At 38.4% G+C, this 13,432-nt stretch overlaps 1 protein-coding gene across 2 annotated transcripts in view; it reads left to right on the forward strand.

Annotated features, from left to right (window-relative positions):
- lrp11 (low density lipoprotein receptor-related protein 11) overlaps window positions 1-10,535 on the forward strand; it is a 61,725-nt gene extending 51,190 nt beyond the window's left edge. For both annotated transcript variants that reach the window (XM_039747502.1, XM_039747503.1), the window contains 3 exons: window positions 650-706; window positions 2,892-2,987; window positions 9,757-10,535. In XM_039747502.1, coding sequence (XP_039603436.1) covers window positions 650-706; window positions 2,892-2,987; window positions 9,757-9,911 — 308 coding nt within the window. In that variant the 3' untranslated portion in view covers window positions 9,912-10,535. The remainder of the gene's footprint in view (window positions 1-649; window positions 707-2,891; window positions 2,988-9,756) is intronic.
- The last annotated feature ends 2,897 nt before the right edge of the window (window positions 10,536-13,432 follow it).

Raw genomic sequence — 13,432 nt, forward strand, 5'->3', positions numbered from 1 at the left:
TAGTAAGAAAATAAAAGTGTTCAGCTTTGATGTAAATTCCGAGTGCCAGGATATTTCTCATACTTGCTAAGAGATCAGTATATAATAAATTGTAATTGTTACTAACTTGCCTAATCAAGTACAAATACACAAAGTAAACATTATCTCTCTGTTTGTAAAAAAAAATCTTGGAAGGCTTGGAAGGAAATGATATGTGATCTTCTTGGAAGACAATTTGATGTCCCGCGAGACAAGGCATTAAGATAAAAGGACAGCTGCTGTACAGGCTTTTAAGTTATCGATGCACAGCGCGATAAGCAGAACACGCAGCTCGGCAGCAGCAGGTGAAAGACAGCAGCTGATCAGACCACATCTCCTCAGCGTGTGTTCAGCCCCCACCCACCCACCTCCTTGACAACGCGAGTGGCAGAGACACAAAGTGGCTTGAGCATAGTGCACCCTTAGGGGGGGTGGGTGAGCAAAGCCCCCTAGTTTATTGATAAATTAAGCAGTTTAAATTATAGTGTGTATTACATTTGAAATACAAATCAGAAAACAATGTCAATTGAAATAAAGTTGAAGAGCTCAGTAGATAAGTACCATCATTTTCATCATGCATGTATGTATATACTTTTAAAAATGATTAAACTTGAAATTATTCTGCTTTCAGGGGAAGCCTCACTGAAGAATATCACTGGTACTACTTCTGTTAGCAGAACAGAATTTGGTAAGACTGGATTAATGAGAAATCCAAAATTCACAGATATGTATTTACTATTTAGTTACTATATAGTATTTATCTGCATAGTGTACTCTTAAAATGTTAGTTTGGAACTGGAATTTATCCTCAGTACTGCTGCTGGTAGAAAATAATAAGACTGAAAACTCAGTCAATAGTTTATCATAACTTTGTATGTCATCCAACAAATGCTTGCCAGTTGTAAGGGAGCTAAAAAACATTAAGTAATACTGAATTACTGCAAGAAAAAACACATTAAAGGAAGGTTTGCTTAGATTAAAGTTTTAAATATTCAAGATCTGTTGAGTCCGTTAAGGAAAGCAAAAAAATATTTAAGGTCATTTTATAATAATTTTAATAAGGTTTTTTTTAAAAAAAATGTAGGCTTAACCCCTCTGTCCTGTAGTGCTTGATTTCATCTCAGTCACATGGCAATGCCGAGTACAGTATATGAAAGCCACAAGGAACTGAGTAGGGAATGCCCACTCAGTAAATTTGGGATATGATCGCCATAGTTTACTATGAAATAAGGTATTGAAGAGGTGTGATTTTATTCGAGAGCTGAATATTTTGAATCAGAGGAGCTATACTTATTTAATATTTCAAATGAGAGAACACCATTAAGTCCATGAAGCTAGCTATGCCAGTAGTTTCTTTAGTACTGCAGTCTCCATGGTCAGTCAGTGTTCTCTAAATTTCAAACCACCTCTTTCATGTTTACCTTAAAATGTTTGGTTTATTGCTGTTACATTTAATGTTCAAATGATTTCATATATTGTACTTTCTTTTGTATGTCACTGTAAAGCCCAATTCCTAGTAAGTAGGTTGCTGGACGGTAACAAAGTTTCACTAATTCATTAAATACATTAACAACTTTAGAAAGAAAGAAATGAGGAATTTGAATGGTGTGCGCCGTGAAGCTCTCAAGTGGTCAGAGGTTTAACTAACCCGTGTTCACTGCAGGCTTACAGAAGGTGAGAGGCTTTCACAGATAGCACAGGTTTATAAAAGATTATTTACTTCGTCTTGCTCAGTTGTTTCTTTATTAGCTGATCTAGCAAAATGTTTTCTTGAAATGCGACAGGATGTCTGCAGGCACAAACTCTTCTCACTTGTACTTTCTGGCTTACAGTATCTCTGTATTAAAGCCAAGACCAGATGGTTCCAAAAACAGTTTTTACTAACTTGTGCATTCTGATTATCTGCCTGTCATCCTTTAACACAAGGCTGGCAAATAAGGTTTTATAAATCAGATTTTTTTGGCATATGCAAATTTCCATGCTTAAGTCCATGCAAAGTTTTATAAAAGAGACTAGCAACATCCATTGTGTAAATGCCTGCAGCACACAGGGCTGAAACTGAGCCTCACAGGGTGGCGTGCTATCACTAAAGTGCTCGTTTGCTTTGGTGTTTAAGAAAGGCACATCACCCAGCTACTCTCAGTCCTGTCTCTGCATGAAATGAGAGATGTGTTCTTCCAGCAAACAGCATCTGCAGATGTTTGCCTATGCAAGTCAGTGTTCTCTGTTCATCCACCCCAATGAGCAGCACCCTCACAGAATCTCTCCCTGATTGAATATGTATGCGGACTAGAATAGACAAAGTGTCCAGCCACCAGCAAGGAACTTTAAGAAGATGGTTTCAGAAGTTTCAGGCTGACAGTCCACAGTAGCACATTGAATGAATAAAAACTTGGAGGACTCTCCTATCTGAATATCAGTCCCATGGTACCACACCTACAAGATGTTTGTATTTCACTTTCCATTAGTACGTACTTTGTCATTATTTCAGTGATGTCATTAGGCCATCGTTTTGTGTGTTCTGTCACAGTGATGCTGCCTCATTGCTAGGCATGTGAAAGATGTGCTAGTTGAACATCAGAGAGACCATAAAATATAAGATGGCGAAATTGTTAGCAACTTAGGTAAGACTTGAGTCCTACAAAATTGAATTTCATTTATCTTTGGTTTAGAATGGAGGTTTGGTTTTAAGATTTTTGGTTAGCATTTGAATGTTGGTAGAGATCTTTGCATCGACGTCCTCGCTAAACCCTTAAAATAAAGATTTTAATCGTCACCATTCTTAAAATGAATTTTAGTCCTCCTCTGTAATAATTGCATCTTTGTTATTTTGGGCTATTGATTTTTTTTTCTAATATTTCCCTTTCCAACAGTTAATTCTCCAGATGAAGAAAATGTTAATGAGAAAAATAAAGCTTCTTTATCAAAGGCTGAGCAGAAAATAGCTGATAAACCATTGCCTGAGTCAGGTAAGAGTCGAGAGCTTTTGTAAACTCTGCTCATTAACTGGCTGTAAAAGTTAAAGAATTACTGCATACTGATGTAGAACTGAAGTTTGAATAAGATGTAAATGAGACAGCATCCTCCTTGTAGGTCTCCATACCTGGTGTGATATCAAGGACACAAAATAGGAGTGTTTATTTATAGTACAGTTAGCAAGGTAGGAACGATCATAGGGAGAAAACAATGTATAAAAGAAAATAATTGACTGGGGAAGTTTAGAGTGCCTAGTTTATCACAGGATTCTTAGACTTTATGTACCTGCTGGGGTGTTTTACCCCCTTGCCCACCTTTCTAGTACAACGCAGGCACTCACCCTCATCAATTTTCATCTCCATTGATTACGGCCATCTCAACCTCTCCAAGGCTCGAGACTCTCCCTCTCTGGACTGCGAATGGAGATGTAATCATCCCAGCTTTCTTAGTTATGGCTTCCAAAGTGACGGGTATTCAGTGAGGTCTAGTAGCCCTTTGCTGGGCCTCAACGGCCCCTCATACTCTGTCCTTGGGTAGGTCAGGCACAACTACCAGTCCCCTGCACAATTATTGGCATCCCTTATAAATATGAGTAAAAAAAATTATAAGAAAATTCATCTTTAGCTGAACTACATTAATCTTACACAGAAAAAATGGAGAAATCCAAGCTTGAATTCCTTGTCAAGAAACAATTATTTTTAACAAAACCACACAATTATTGGCACCCCTGCGTTTAATACTTTGTACAACTTACTTTTTCCATTAAAACGGCACAAAGTCTTCTCCTGTTAACATCTTACAAGGTTGGAGAATACAGAGCAGGGAATCTGAGACCAGTATCTACCCAGATTATCCAGGGTCCTAGGTCTCCTCTCTTATGCTCTCTCCTCTTCCATTCACCCTACAGGTTTTCAAAGGGGTTTAGGTCTAAGAACTGACCATGGCCATGGCAGCAGCTTAATTTTGTGTCCCTGTAACTGTTTTTGTGTCGATTTGGACATGTATTTTGGATCTTTGTCCTGTTGGAAGATTCAACGACAACCCCATTTTAGTTTCATGGCAGAAACAGCCAGATTTAAATTTAAAATCTCCTGCTATTTCATAAAGTCCATGATAACATATACCCTAACAAGGTACCCAGGGCCTTTGGAGGAATGACAACCCCACCAACATCACAAAATGTCCAAGCTTGACAGGGAGGTTCAGGTTCTTGTCAATATAGCAATCCTTCTTTTTGTGCTAAACCCACCTCAAGTGTTTGTTGCCAAAAAGCTCAATTGTTGGTTCATCTGACCATTGAATACGGTTCCAGTAGCGTTTGGCAAACTCCAGGTGCTTAAGTTTGTGGTGGAATGACAGGAAAGATTTTTTTTCAGGCATGCCTTCCAAATAATCTTTTGGCATGGAGGTGATGTCTGATGATAGTTTTGAAAGACTTGGCTAACCCAAAATGTTGCAGAACACTTATCTTTGCAGATTTTTCTTTAACCTTTTTTTACCATACTTCTCACTGTGCGTGGGGGCAAAATAAACTTGTGTCCTCTTCTGGGCAAGTTGGTATCAGCTGCAGTTGTGCTGAACTGTTTAATTATTGCCCTTGACTGTAGATAAGGGAACTTTCAGGCAAGCAGGATTTTTTTTTTGTAGACATCCCCTGACTCATGAAGGTCAACACACTTTTGTGTTATTTGATTTGTGTGTTGTTTCTTACCTTTCCCATGTTGATGAATGAATAAGGGGGATTTGGCATCTGTGTCCCCTCATATTTTTACCTCAGAGGCACAGATTACTGCTTGAAAGTTTCTACACACTGTGCTCAACTTAAAAAAAGGTAGTTATATATTGAGAAAATGATTCAGATACACTTAGTTCATAAGAATTTCTAAGGGTATCTATAATCGTGGCACATGAGGTTTTGTTAAAAATAATTATTTCTTGATGAAGGACTATTATTTATCAGAATAAACTTCAATCAAATATTTCTCTCATTTTTGTAGTGCAAGAGTAAGGTTATTTCTCGAAACATGATTTTTATTATACCCCTTTTTACTGATCTTTCCTAGAGGTGCCAGTAATGACAGAGAAGACTGAACATCTACACACTGGCTGTCACGTACTTCTGGCATCTGTTTGTGTGTGACAGCCCATATGATCTAACTGCCTTTGGTGCAAAGTAAAATCTGAAAGTGCTTTTCACCATTCACTCAAACTGCTAGTCTCCTCTAGCATTCAATGGAAATCCCTTCTTTACACATGTTGTTCAACTGTGAGATTATAGTTGGAAAATTCCAAGTTTCCTTGCCATTTCAAGATTCTCACTTTACTTTCCCTGCTACTTTGGCTCCTTATACTGTATATTTTGGACATTTCTGATTGTTTAGTTATTTTGTGATTCAAGTTCTACAGCATTGATTACACAGACCCTGCATGACACAAACTGTCAAGCTCGGCATCATCAAAGGTCATCATCCACTTCATAACTTTCTGCTTCTGGCTCATTTGAGACCTGAAGAGTAACACTCTGTGCAGCAGAGGTCAACATATGGGGGTAGAAGCTTACATCAATACATCACAGCAATACACCGTTACATCATTTATGCAGAGTGGAAGATATTTTTGATAAATGCACTACATTATTTAAACAGTTATGGACCTTGCCACTCCACGCTGTGTCTGCCACATGGCTCGCATTTTCTAGTGCATATTTACATAAACAGGCAACAGCAGATGGTTAGGCAGTTTTTTTTTTATTTTTTGCAAAAATACTGTACTGTTCCTATTTTTTAATATAATTCCTTGCACTAAGAGTATACTTTGAACATTGTTTAGTTTAAATCTGCAGTTTTTATGAGTTCATGTAATGTTATTCACAACACATTTGTGCAAGTCCATTGACTCATTTACTTGTTTGCTTAATCTTGTGTGAGGATAGATCATAGGGAGTTGGAGCCCATCCAGGCAACATCATATACAGAGGAGCACCATCTGCTCACTTCTGCACAAACCAGCAACCACTCATGCAGCTTCTTAAGCAGGAAGTTGGACACTGCCTATCTATTGTAGTAATCTTGATTTTATTCTTTTTAGAGGTTTGGTATGTATGTATGTATGTATGTATGTGTTAGGTGGGGGAACAAATACAATCAATTTTACATGATGACCACTGGACATCAGCAAATGAAGGCCAAGCGGAAAAGGGTCCAAAAATCTGAGTCCTCTAGGCAGGAGTTAAAACATCAATTTTCCTAATTTAGGAAACTACTTCTAATCTCACCAATTTTTAAGAGAGTTTCTGAGCTGTTCTGGCTCTCTACGAGATTCTAGCAGATGACAGAGACGGGCATGTGCATCCTGGCAAAGGCAAAATGTTTTGGAAACGTTGGACAACAATGAACTCATTAAAATATACCGATTTGACAGAGTTGGGAATACCATCCCTAGCAACTCTTGTACATTACGTGTTCACTTTATCAATGCAGGAAACCATGTACTGTTTGCCAAAATGAAAGTGTTGGTAACATTATATGTAAAATGCAGCTTTTCAATAGTGCCGATTTCTGTATTTCACAGCCAACTATTTCTCAAATGTTGCACCAAACTTTGAACGCCCTTACAACACTGTGAGTTAATATGCCACTCCAGATGAAGCAACGTTAAAGCAAGCTGAAGTTCTGCACATTAAATCACAAGTGTTGATGAGCATGCATCTGTGAATCACAAGCAGTATCATAGTATGAACACGCAGGTGGTCACTGAAGTAAATTTTAATGCCCAGAAGGTGTGCAGGGCTGGATGGGTGATTGAAAGTGAAATTTTGCACAGGTAAGCTGAGCATTGCAGTCCATGAACCCCTGTAACATTTTAAAACCTGAGAAGGTTCAGGTAGGCAGGCAAAGACTCTTGAGGCATTGTATAAATAGAGCTTTGCAGAAGATATGGGGGATCATTGAGACAGGGACGGCCCAGCACAGAACACTGCATTGGGAGTTATAGCCATGACTTGTTTCAGTAACTGTTATGTAACAAGGTGTTTCTCATAGCCATACCAGAGGGTAGGAGATTTTTCTGAAAGGACAGCTGTGGATCATTTGTTGTTAAATAGCGTGGCCTTTATCAGCCTTTATTCGGTGTGTGTGTTTCGGTCTTCACATCTCCATTCACGTCAGGTCAGGGAGCACCCACCACACGACAGAACAGCTCAGGATCCTGGTTGGCAACCCCCCAGGCAGACACGCGGTCCAGTCCCTCCCTCTATCTGCGGCAGCCAGATGTTACATGGGCGTCCCCAGCTTGGCCTGGTCCAGCTACTCGGGTCCTGTGAGCTGGATCACCCTCTGGAAGCTGCGCAACATGGCAGTAGTTCTGTAAATGATGCTCCCTCACAATGCAGGTAATGTGCCACATTCGGTCTCATTATAGTATTATGATACTGTTAAAGTGGCAACAATGAGATGCAGCTAAGCACAGTATCCTAATTATGTTTCCTTTCTTCTATTATTATCTTCTTATTATTTTTAGAATTGAAGCCGTAATGTTACAAAGTGTCATTATAATTTTCAAGGATACTACAAAATGTAGTCATCTGTACCATTTTGCAGCACAAGTTGCTGTAAAATTGTGACATCATTCATTCTCAAATGCAAAGTCATACTCCTATCAGGTAGTAAAAGTAGGATGCTTTATATATATATATATATATATACACACACACACACACACTCACCTAAAGGATTATTAGGAACACCTGTACAATTTCTCATTAATGCAATTATCTAATCAACCAATCACATGGCAGTTGCTTCAATGCATTTAGGGGTGTGGTCCTGGTCAAGACAATCTCCTGAACTCCAAACTGAATGTCAGAATGGGAAAGAAAGGTGATTTAAGCTATTTTGAGTGTGGCATGGTTGTTGGTGCCAGACGGGCCGGTCTGAGTATTTCACAATCTGCTCAGTTACTGGGAATTTCACGCACAACCATTTCTAGGGTTTACAAAGAATGGTGTGAAAAGGGAAAAACATCCAGTATGCGGCAGTCCTGTGTGCGAAAATGCCTTGTTGATGCTAGAGGTCAGAGGAGAATGGGCCGACTGATTCAAGCTGATAGAAGAGCAACTTTGACTGAAATAACCACTCGTTACAACCGAGGTATGCAGCAAAGCATTTATGAAGCCACAACACGCACAACCTTGAGGTGGATGGGCTACAACAGCAGAAGACCCCACCGGGTACCACTCATCTCCACTACAAATAGGAAAAAGAGGCTACAATTTGCACAAGCTCACCAAAATTGGACAGTTGAAGACTGGAAAAATGATGCCTGGTCTGATGAGTCTCAATTTCTGTTGAGACATTCAAATGGTAGAGTCAGAATTTGGCGTAAACAGAATGAGAACATGGATCCATCATGCCTTGTTACCACTGTGCAGGCTGGTGGTGGTGGTGTAATGGTGTGGTGGACGTTTTCTTGGCACACTTTAGGCCCCTTAGTGCCAATTGGGCATTGTTTAAATGCCACGGGCTACCTGAGCATTGTTTCTGACCATATCCATCCCTTCATGACCACGATGTACCCATCCTCTGATGGCTACTTCCAGCAGGATAATGCACCATGTCACAAAGCTCGAATCATTTCAAATTGGTTTCTTGAACATGACAATGAGTTCACTGTACTAAAATGGCCCCCACAGTCACCAGATCTCAACCCAATACAGCATCTTTGGGATGTGGTGGAACGGGAGCTTCGTGCCCTGGATGTGCATCCCACAAATCTCCATCAACTACAAGATGCTATCCTATCAATATGGGCCAACATTTCTAAAGAATGCTTTCAGCACCTTGTTCAATCAATGCCACGTAGAATTAAGGCAGTTCTGAAGGCGAAATGGTGTTCCTAATAATCCTTTAGGTGAGTGTATACACACACACACACACACACACACACTTCTCATGTCCTACAGTGAAGTAGGACAAATTCTTATCATAGTCCTGATTTTTAGTGCGACTTCTAGGAGCAATTCTTAGATGCCTCATAAAATCGGGCTCTGCCCTACTTTCTATTTTCTGTTGGGAATTAAACAGCCATATAAAGGATATGACTTTATAATGACAGGCAGTGCTGCTGCAAATCCTTGTTCTTTGTAAGTGTTTGGGTAAAATCAGGCTCAGCTTTTGAAGATAACTTCCTTTTTACAGTTACAAGGTTGTAAGGAGGTACAGCCTACTAAAGAGTACAGCCTTCAATGGATACCAGTCTATGGCAGGATGCACTTGTGGGATGTTTTAAATTCACAGTTGCCAGTTGACCAAACACAATGGTTGATTGGTTGTGGGAGGACAATGGAGTACTCAGACAACAGGTGGTAAACCTCACATGGTGTTTGGCATAAGAAATATGTACATTAGTCTGTCTGTAAAACAGTCTAGCACTAGGAGAAATAAATAAAAAAAATAGACATGAGGATTCCGCCGTTTAGCCTTGACACACCTGGTTAACATTAAAGAGCCACAATATTGTTTTTTCGGTTTTATTGTTTCCATATTGAAGTAATCTTTGTTCCAAACCCTCAAACTCCATCTGACTTCTGATAACCACATATATTTCATCTTTTGTGCATCATTTTGCAATCAGGGATTGCACTTATTAGAACACATTTTGTGTATAGTTGGCCTACAACAGAAAGAGTGTAATATATAGCTGTCTATTGTTCCCATCAATATTCACATTTATTAACTGTCAGCATTCTTTTCAACATTTTCCTAGGTGCAGTTTTACCATTGGCTCTTGGCCTAGCAATTACAGCCCTTCTTCTGCTAATGGCAGGCTGTCGCTTACGCCTTGTGAGGCAAAAGCTGAAGAAAGCCCGTCCCATTACATCCGAGGAGTCGGACTACCTCATCAATGGCATGTACTTGTAGCTCATATTGCAGTGAGGCTTACCATCACCTCTGCTGAGGCACTAACTAAAGGATAATTTTCTGTTTTAAATGAAAATGACAATTAAAAGAAAAGATTTTGTCTTCTCTGTTTATAATTCATTTAAAATGAAGAAAACAAAAATTCAGCTTAAACTCCTGAAAATACATTATAAACCATGATATATGATATTGAAAATGAATTAAAAATGTCCACCTTAGAAGCCTGCAAAACCAGTACCAGGAAACAAGATGTATTTTCTTAGAAAGTTTTCACAAAGTTACTATAACCCAGATTGATGGCATTGCTGAAAAAACATCTAATACAAAGCAAATATTAAATATGAGAAGATAAACAAAGCCCAAGATCATATGGCAAATATGCATTCTTTAGCCTTGTGACTCCATCTTTGAAAATCTGGGTTTATATCACCGAACCTTATATGCTTAAACATTTTTATCTCCTTTGGTGAAAACAAATCCTAAAGGGTCCCCTGCTGTGCTGGTATAATCCTGTTACATTTTTTATGTTATCTTGAGACGCCGAATGGATGTAAGACTCAAATGGTGATCCTGAGCTGCCATATTTTACTTTTACCTTAATAAACATATCAATGTGATACCTCATTAATGTTTCTGGTGGTTTATTTTTCTGCCATGTGCACTTCTGCAAAACATTCAAGTATGCTATTGTTGTTAAAGTAACACAATGAATATCCTAAAAATGCAGCATTGCATATTTTAGTGTAAGATCTGAAAGGATATAATTTTATGAAGAGCTAAGTGTGAATTGTTAAATAAAAAAAAAAAAAAAAACAGCATTTATCGAATGTCTGATCAAAGAAAGTTAGGTCACAGAAAAAGGCTTGAGGGAACAGTCATCAAGAAGCTGAATTTATTTTCAGGATCCAACACATCCCAGTGTTTGTGGAATAAGCAACCAAGAGGCTGAATTGTGGTGATCCTGTTACAAAGCATATTTTCAATTTAACAGAATATTTTGAAAAACGTGCAATTTTTGTGAATGGTCATCCTGAAATGACTGCCTAACATCAGACCAAATCAACAGGGCAAACTGTTCAGTAGAGGCAACTTTCATAATATTCTACAACATGCAAGTGATCAAGAACATATCGCTGGATAATTTTTACTGACTAAGAGTTCCATGTTTACCAAAATAAATCCTCTTATGCTTTTTCACAAACTGTTGGACAAGGGCATCAATCAGTTCTTGTGCTGTATTAGCTACTGGATTTTCTTTCTGAAAGGAAATATGTGGTGACACTGAACTATGTGATCTCAAAGACCCTCTCATCTGAGAACTGGTACCCCACCTGGTTGTATTTTATCAACACTTTATTCTTTGTATGTGTATAACTGCATTTCACATATGGATTGTGTAAGACACCACTAAGATGGCATGCAGAAATGAGGTAAGTAGTGTATAAACAATCAGAAATTAGATGTTAGGAAAACAAAAGATGTGATATTAGACCTTGAACAGGACAAGCAATCACCTTGTATATTTCAATGGCCAGATAGACAATTTCAGGTTCTTGGGCACTGCAATTTCCTATACTCTAACATGGGAGGTCAACATATTGTAGTCAATTCTTTATGATGCAATCAGAGAAATTTGAAGTGTCACCAAAACAAACAACCGTTTTCTACAGGCCTGCACAATTAGGTATGTAGGGCCCTATGGAAATACTGACGGAATCACGGAATTAACGCTTAAAAACAGATATAAAAACTGAAATGTACAGAATTTAGAGACTGAAGGGGTGACTGTTACAAAACTTCCCAATAAATTAAACAAATGAATAATCTGTAGTTCTACCATTCAAATACAATTTTCTAGTTTGTTGATTTTGAAGCAAATGCAATACTTTGTAGAAATCCAGTCGTGCCTCTAATTGTTTGTGCACGTGTTTCCTGTATTTTCTCGTTAAAGGCACGTGAATTAGCTAGCACGAGACAGAAATATTGAAGTGAGCAGTATCAGATACCCTAACTACGTCAAAAAAAAAACTAAGAAACACAAGCTTAACTGCAAAATTGATGCCACAACAATATCCCAGCGACTTTTACGAATCTGGACAACTTTTCTGCAAGTTTTGCCAGCATACCATAGACGTGTAAAGATACTTGCAATGACAACATCAAATCTAAAACCCATCTCAGACACAAGGAGAAATTAAGATCAAAAAGTGTTCCCCTTCAGGTAACAACAGAGGAAACAACTAAATTGTCAGATGCAAGACGCTAGTTTGTGTCCATGTGAAAAAATGAAGGTGCGTCCTTTCGTTATTAGGCATTGTAAACAAGGAGGCGTGCTGCCAGAAAAGGAGAGCAGTCTTCATCAAACTCATTTGCCCCGTGTCTTAAACAACATACGGTCGCCATTCTTCGAAAGATTTGTGGCTTGAAAACACATGCAGTAGATGATGAAACAACAGATGACCAAGACCACATAGTTCACATCACAGTGACAGGTGAGTAAACATTTGGCTGTATCGTAATTCTTTTATGTAGGCAGTTGTAATTGTGCGTGATGTATTTACTGTGAATCACTTAACTGATTAAATTATACAGCTATTTAACCGGTATTAACAGTCTCTCCCTTAGAAAAATGTTGTTAGTGAACAGCACTAGTCATTAACAGGTTCCCTTTTAAAGGTTAACATCGATGCTTCAGGATTTATTAAGTGTTTTACCTCACGGTGACAAAGTGAAACTTGTAAATAACTCATGAAAGAATAAAGTTACGTTAAAACCAAGCACACCATTGTTTTTCTTGTGAAATTCCCAATAAGTTTGATGTGTCACATGACCCTCTTCCTATTGAAAAAATCCAAAATGGCCACCATGGTCACCACCCATCTTGAAAAGTTTTCCCCCTCACATATACTAATGTGCCACAAACAGGAAGTTAATATCACCAACCATTCCTATTTTATTAAGGTGTATCCATATAAATGGCCCACCCTGTATATAAGATCTAATCTAGAGAAAACAAATTCAACAAAATAATTTATTAGGATACTGAAGGTGGCAGCCTTTTTCGATAGCCAAGAATGTTTTGTATGTGCAATGATGCTATGTGAAAATGCTTGGAGAAAATATTAAAGATAAAAAAGCTAATAAAAAAAAAAGATGCAGGCTGACCATTTGCCAAGTGAGCTGCCATTATACTCAATATATCCCCCTCCCCATATGTCCTAAAGTTGTGAAAAGGTTATTCTTCTTATTCTCAGAAGGAGGTTCAGTTACAGCAGTTGGATCACACAGTGCAGGCTACAATGTTATGGAAACACGCAAACAAAAACAGTACAAGAGAACTAACACTGCACTGTTTAGCACAGCATCTGTAAATATGTGCATATAGTGGAGGAGGGTTGTACACATTTTCAATTAAATAAAGATGATGGTGAAGGCTGAGTGGGGTTTCAAAAAAAAATCATTTTCAGCATGAATCCTAATACAAAAGTGGCTCAGCAGGAATAATATACACTACACAATAG

Source organism: Polypterus senegalus, chromosome 3 (assembly GCF_016835505.1).
Source record: "Polypterus senegalus isolate Bchr_013 chromosome 3, ASM1683550v1, whole genome shotgun sequence".
NCBI lineage: Eukaryota > Metazoa > Chordata > Cladistia > Polypteriformes > Polypteridae > Polypterus > Polypterus senegalus.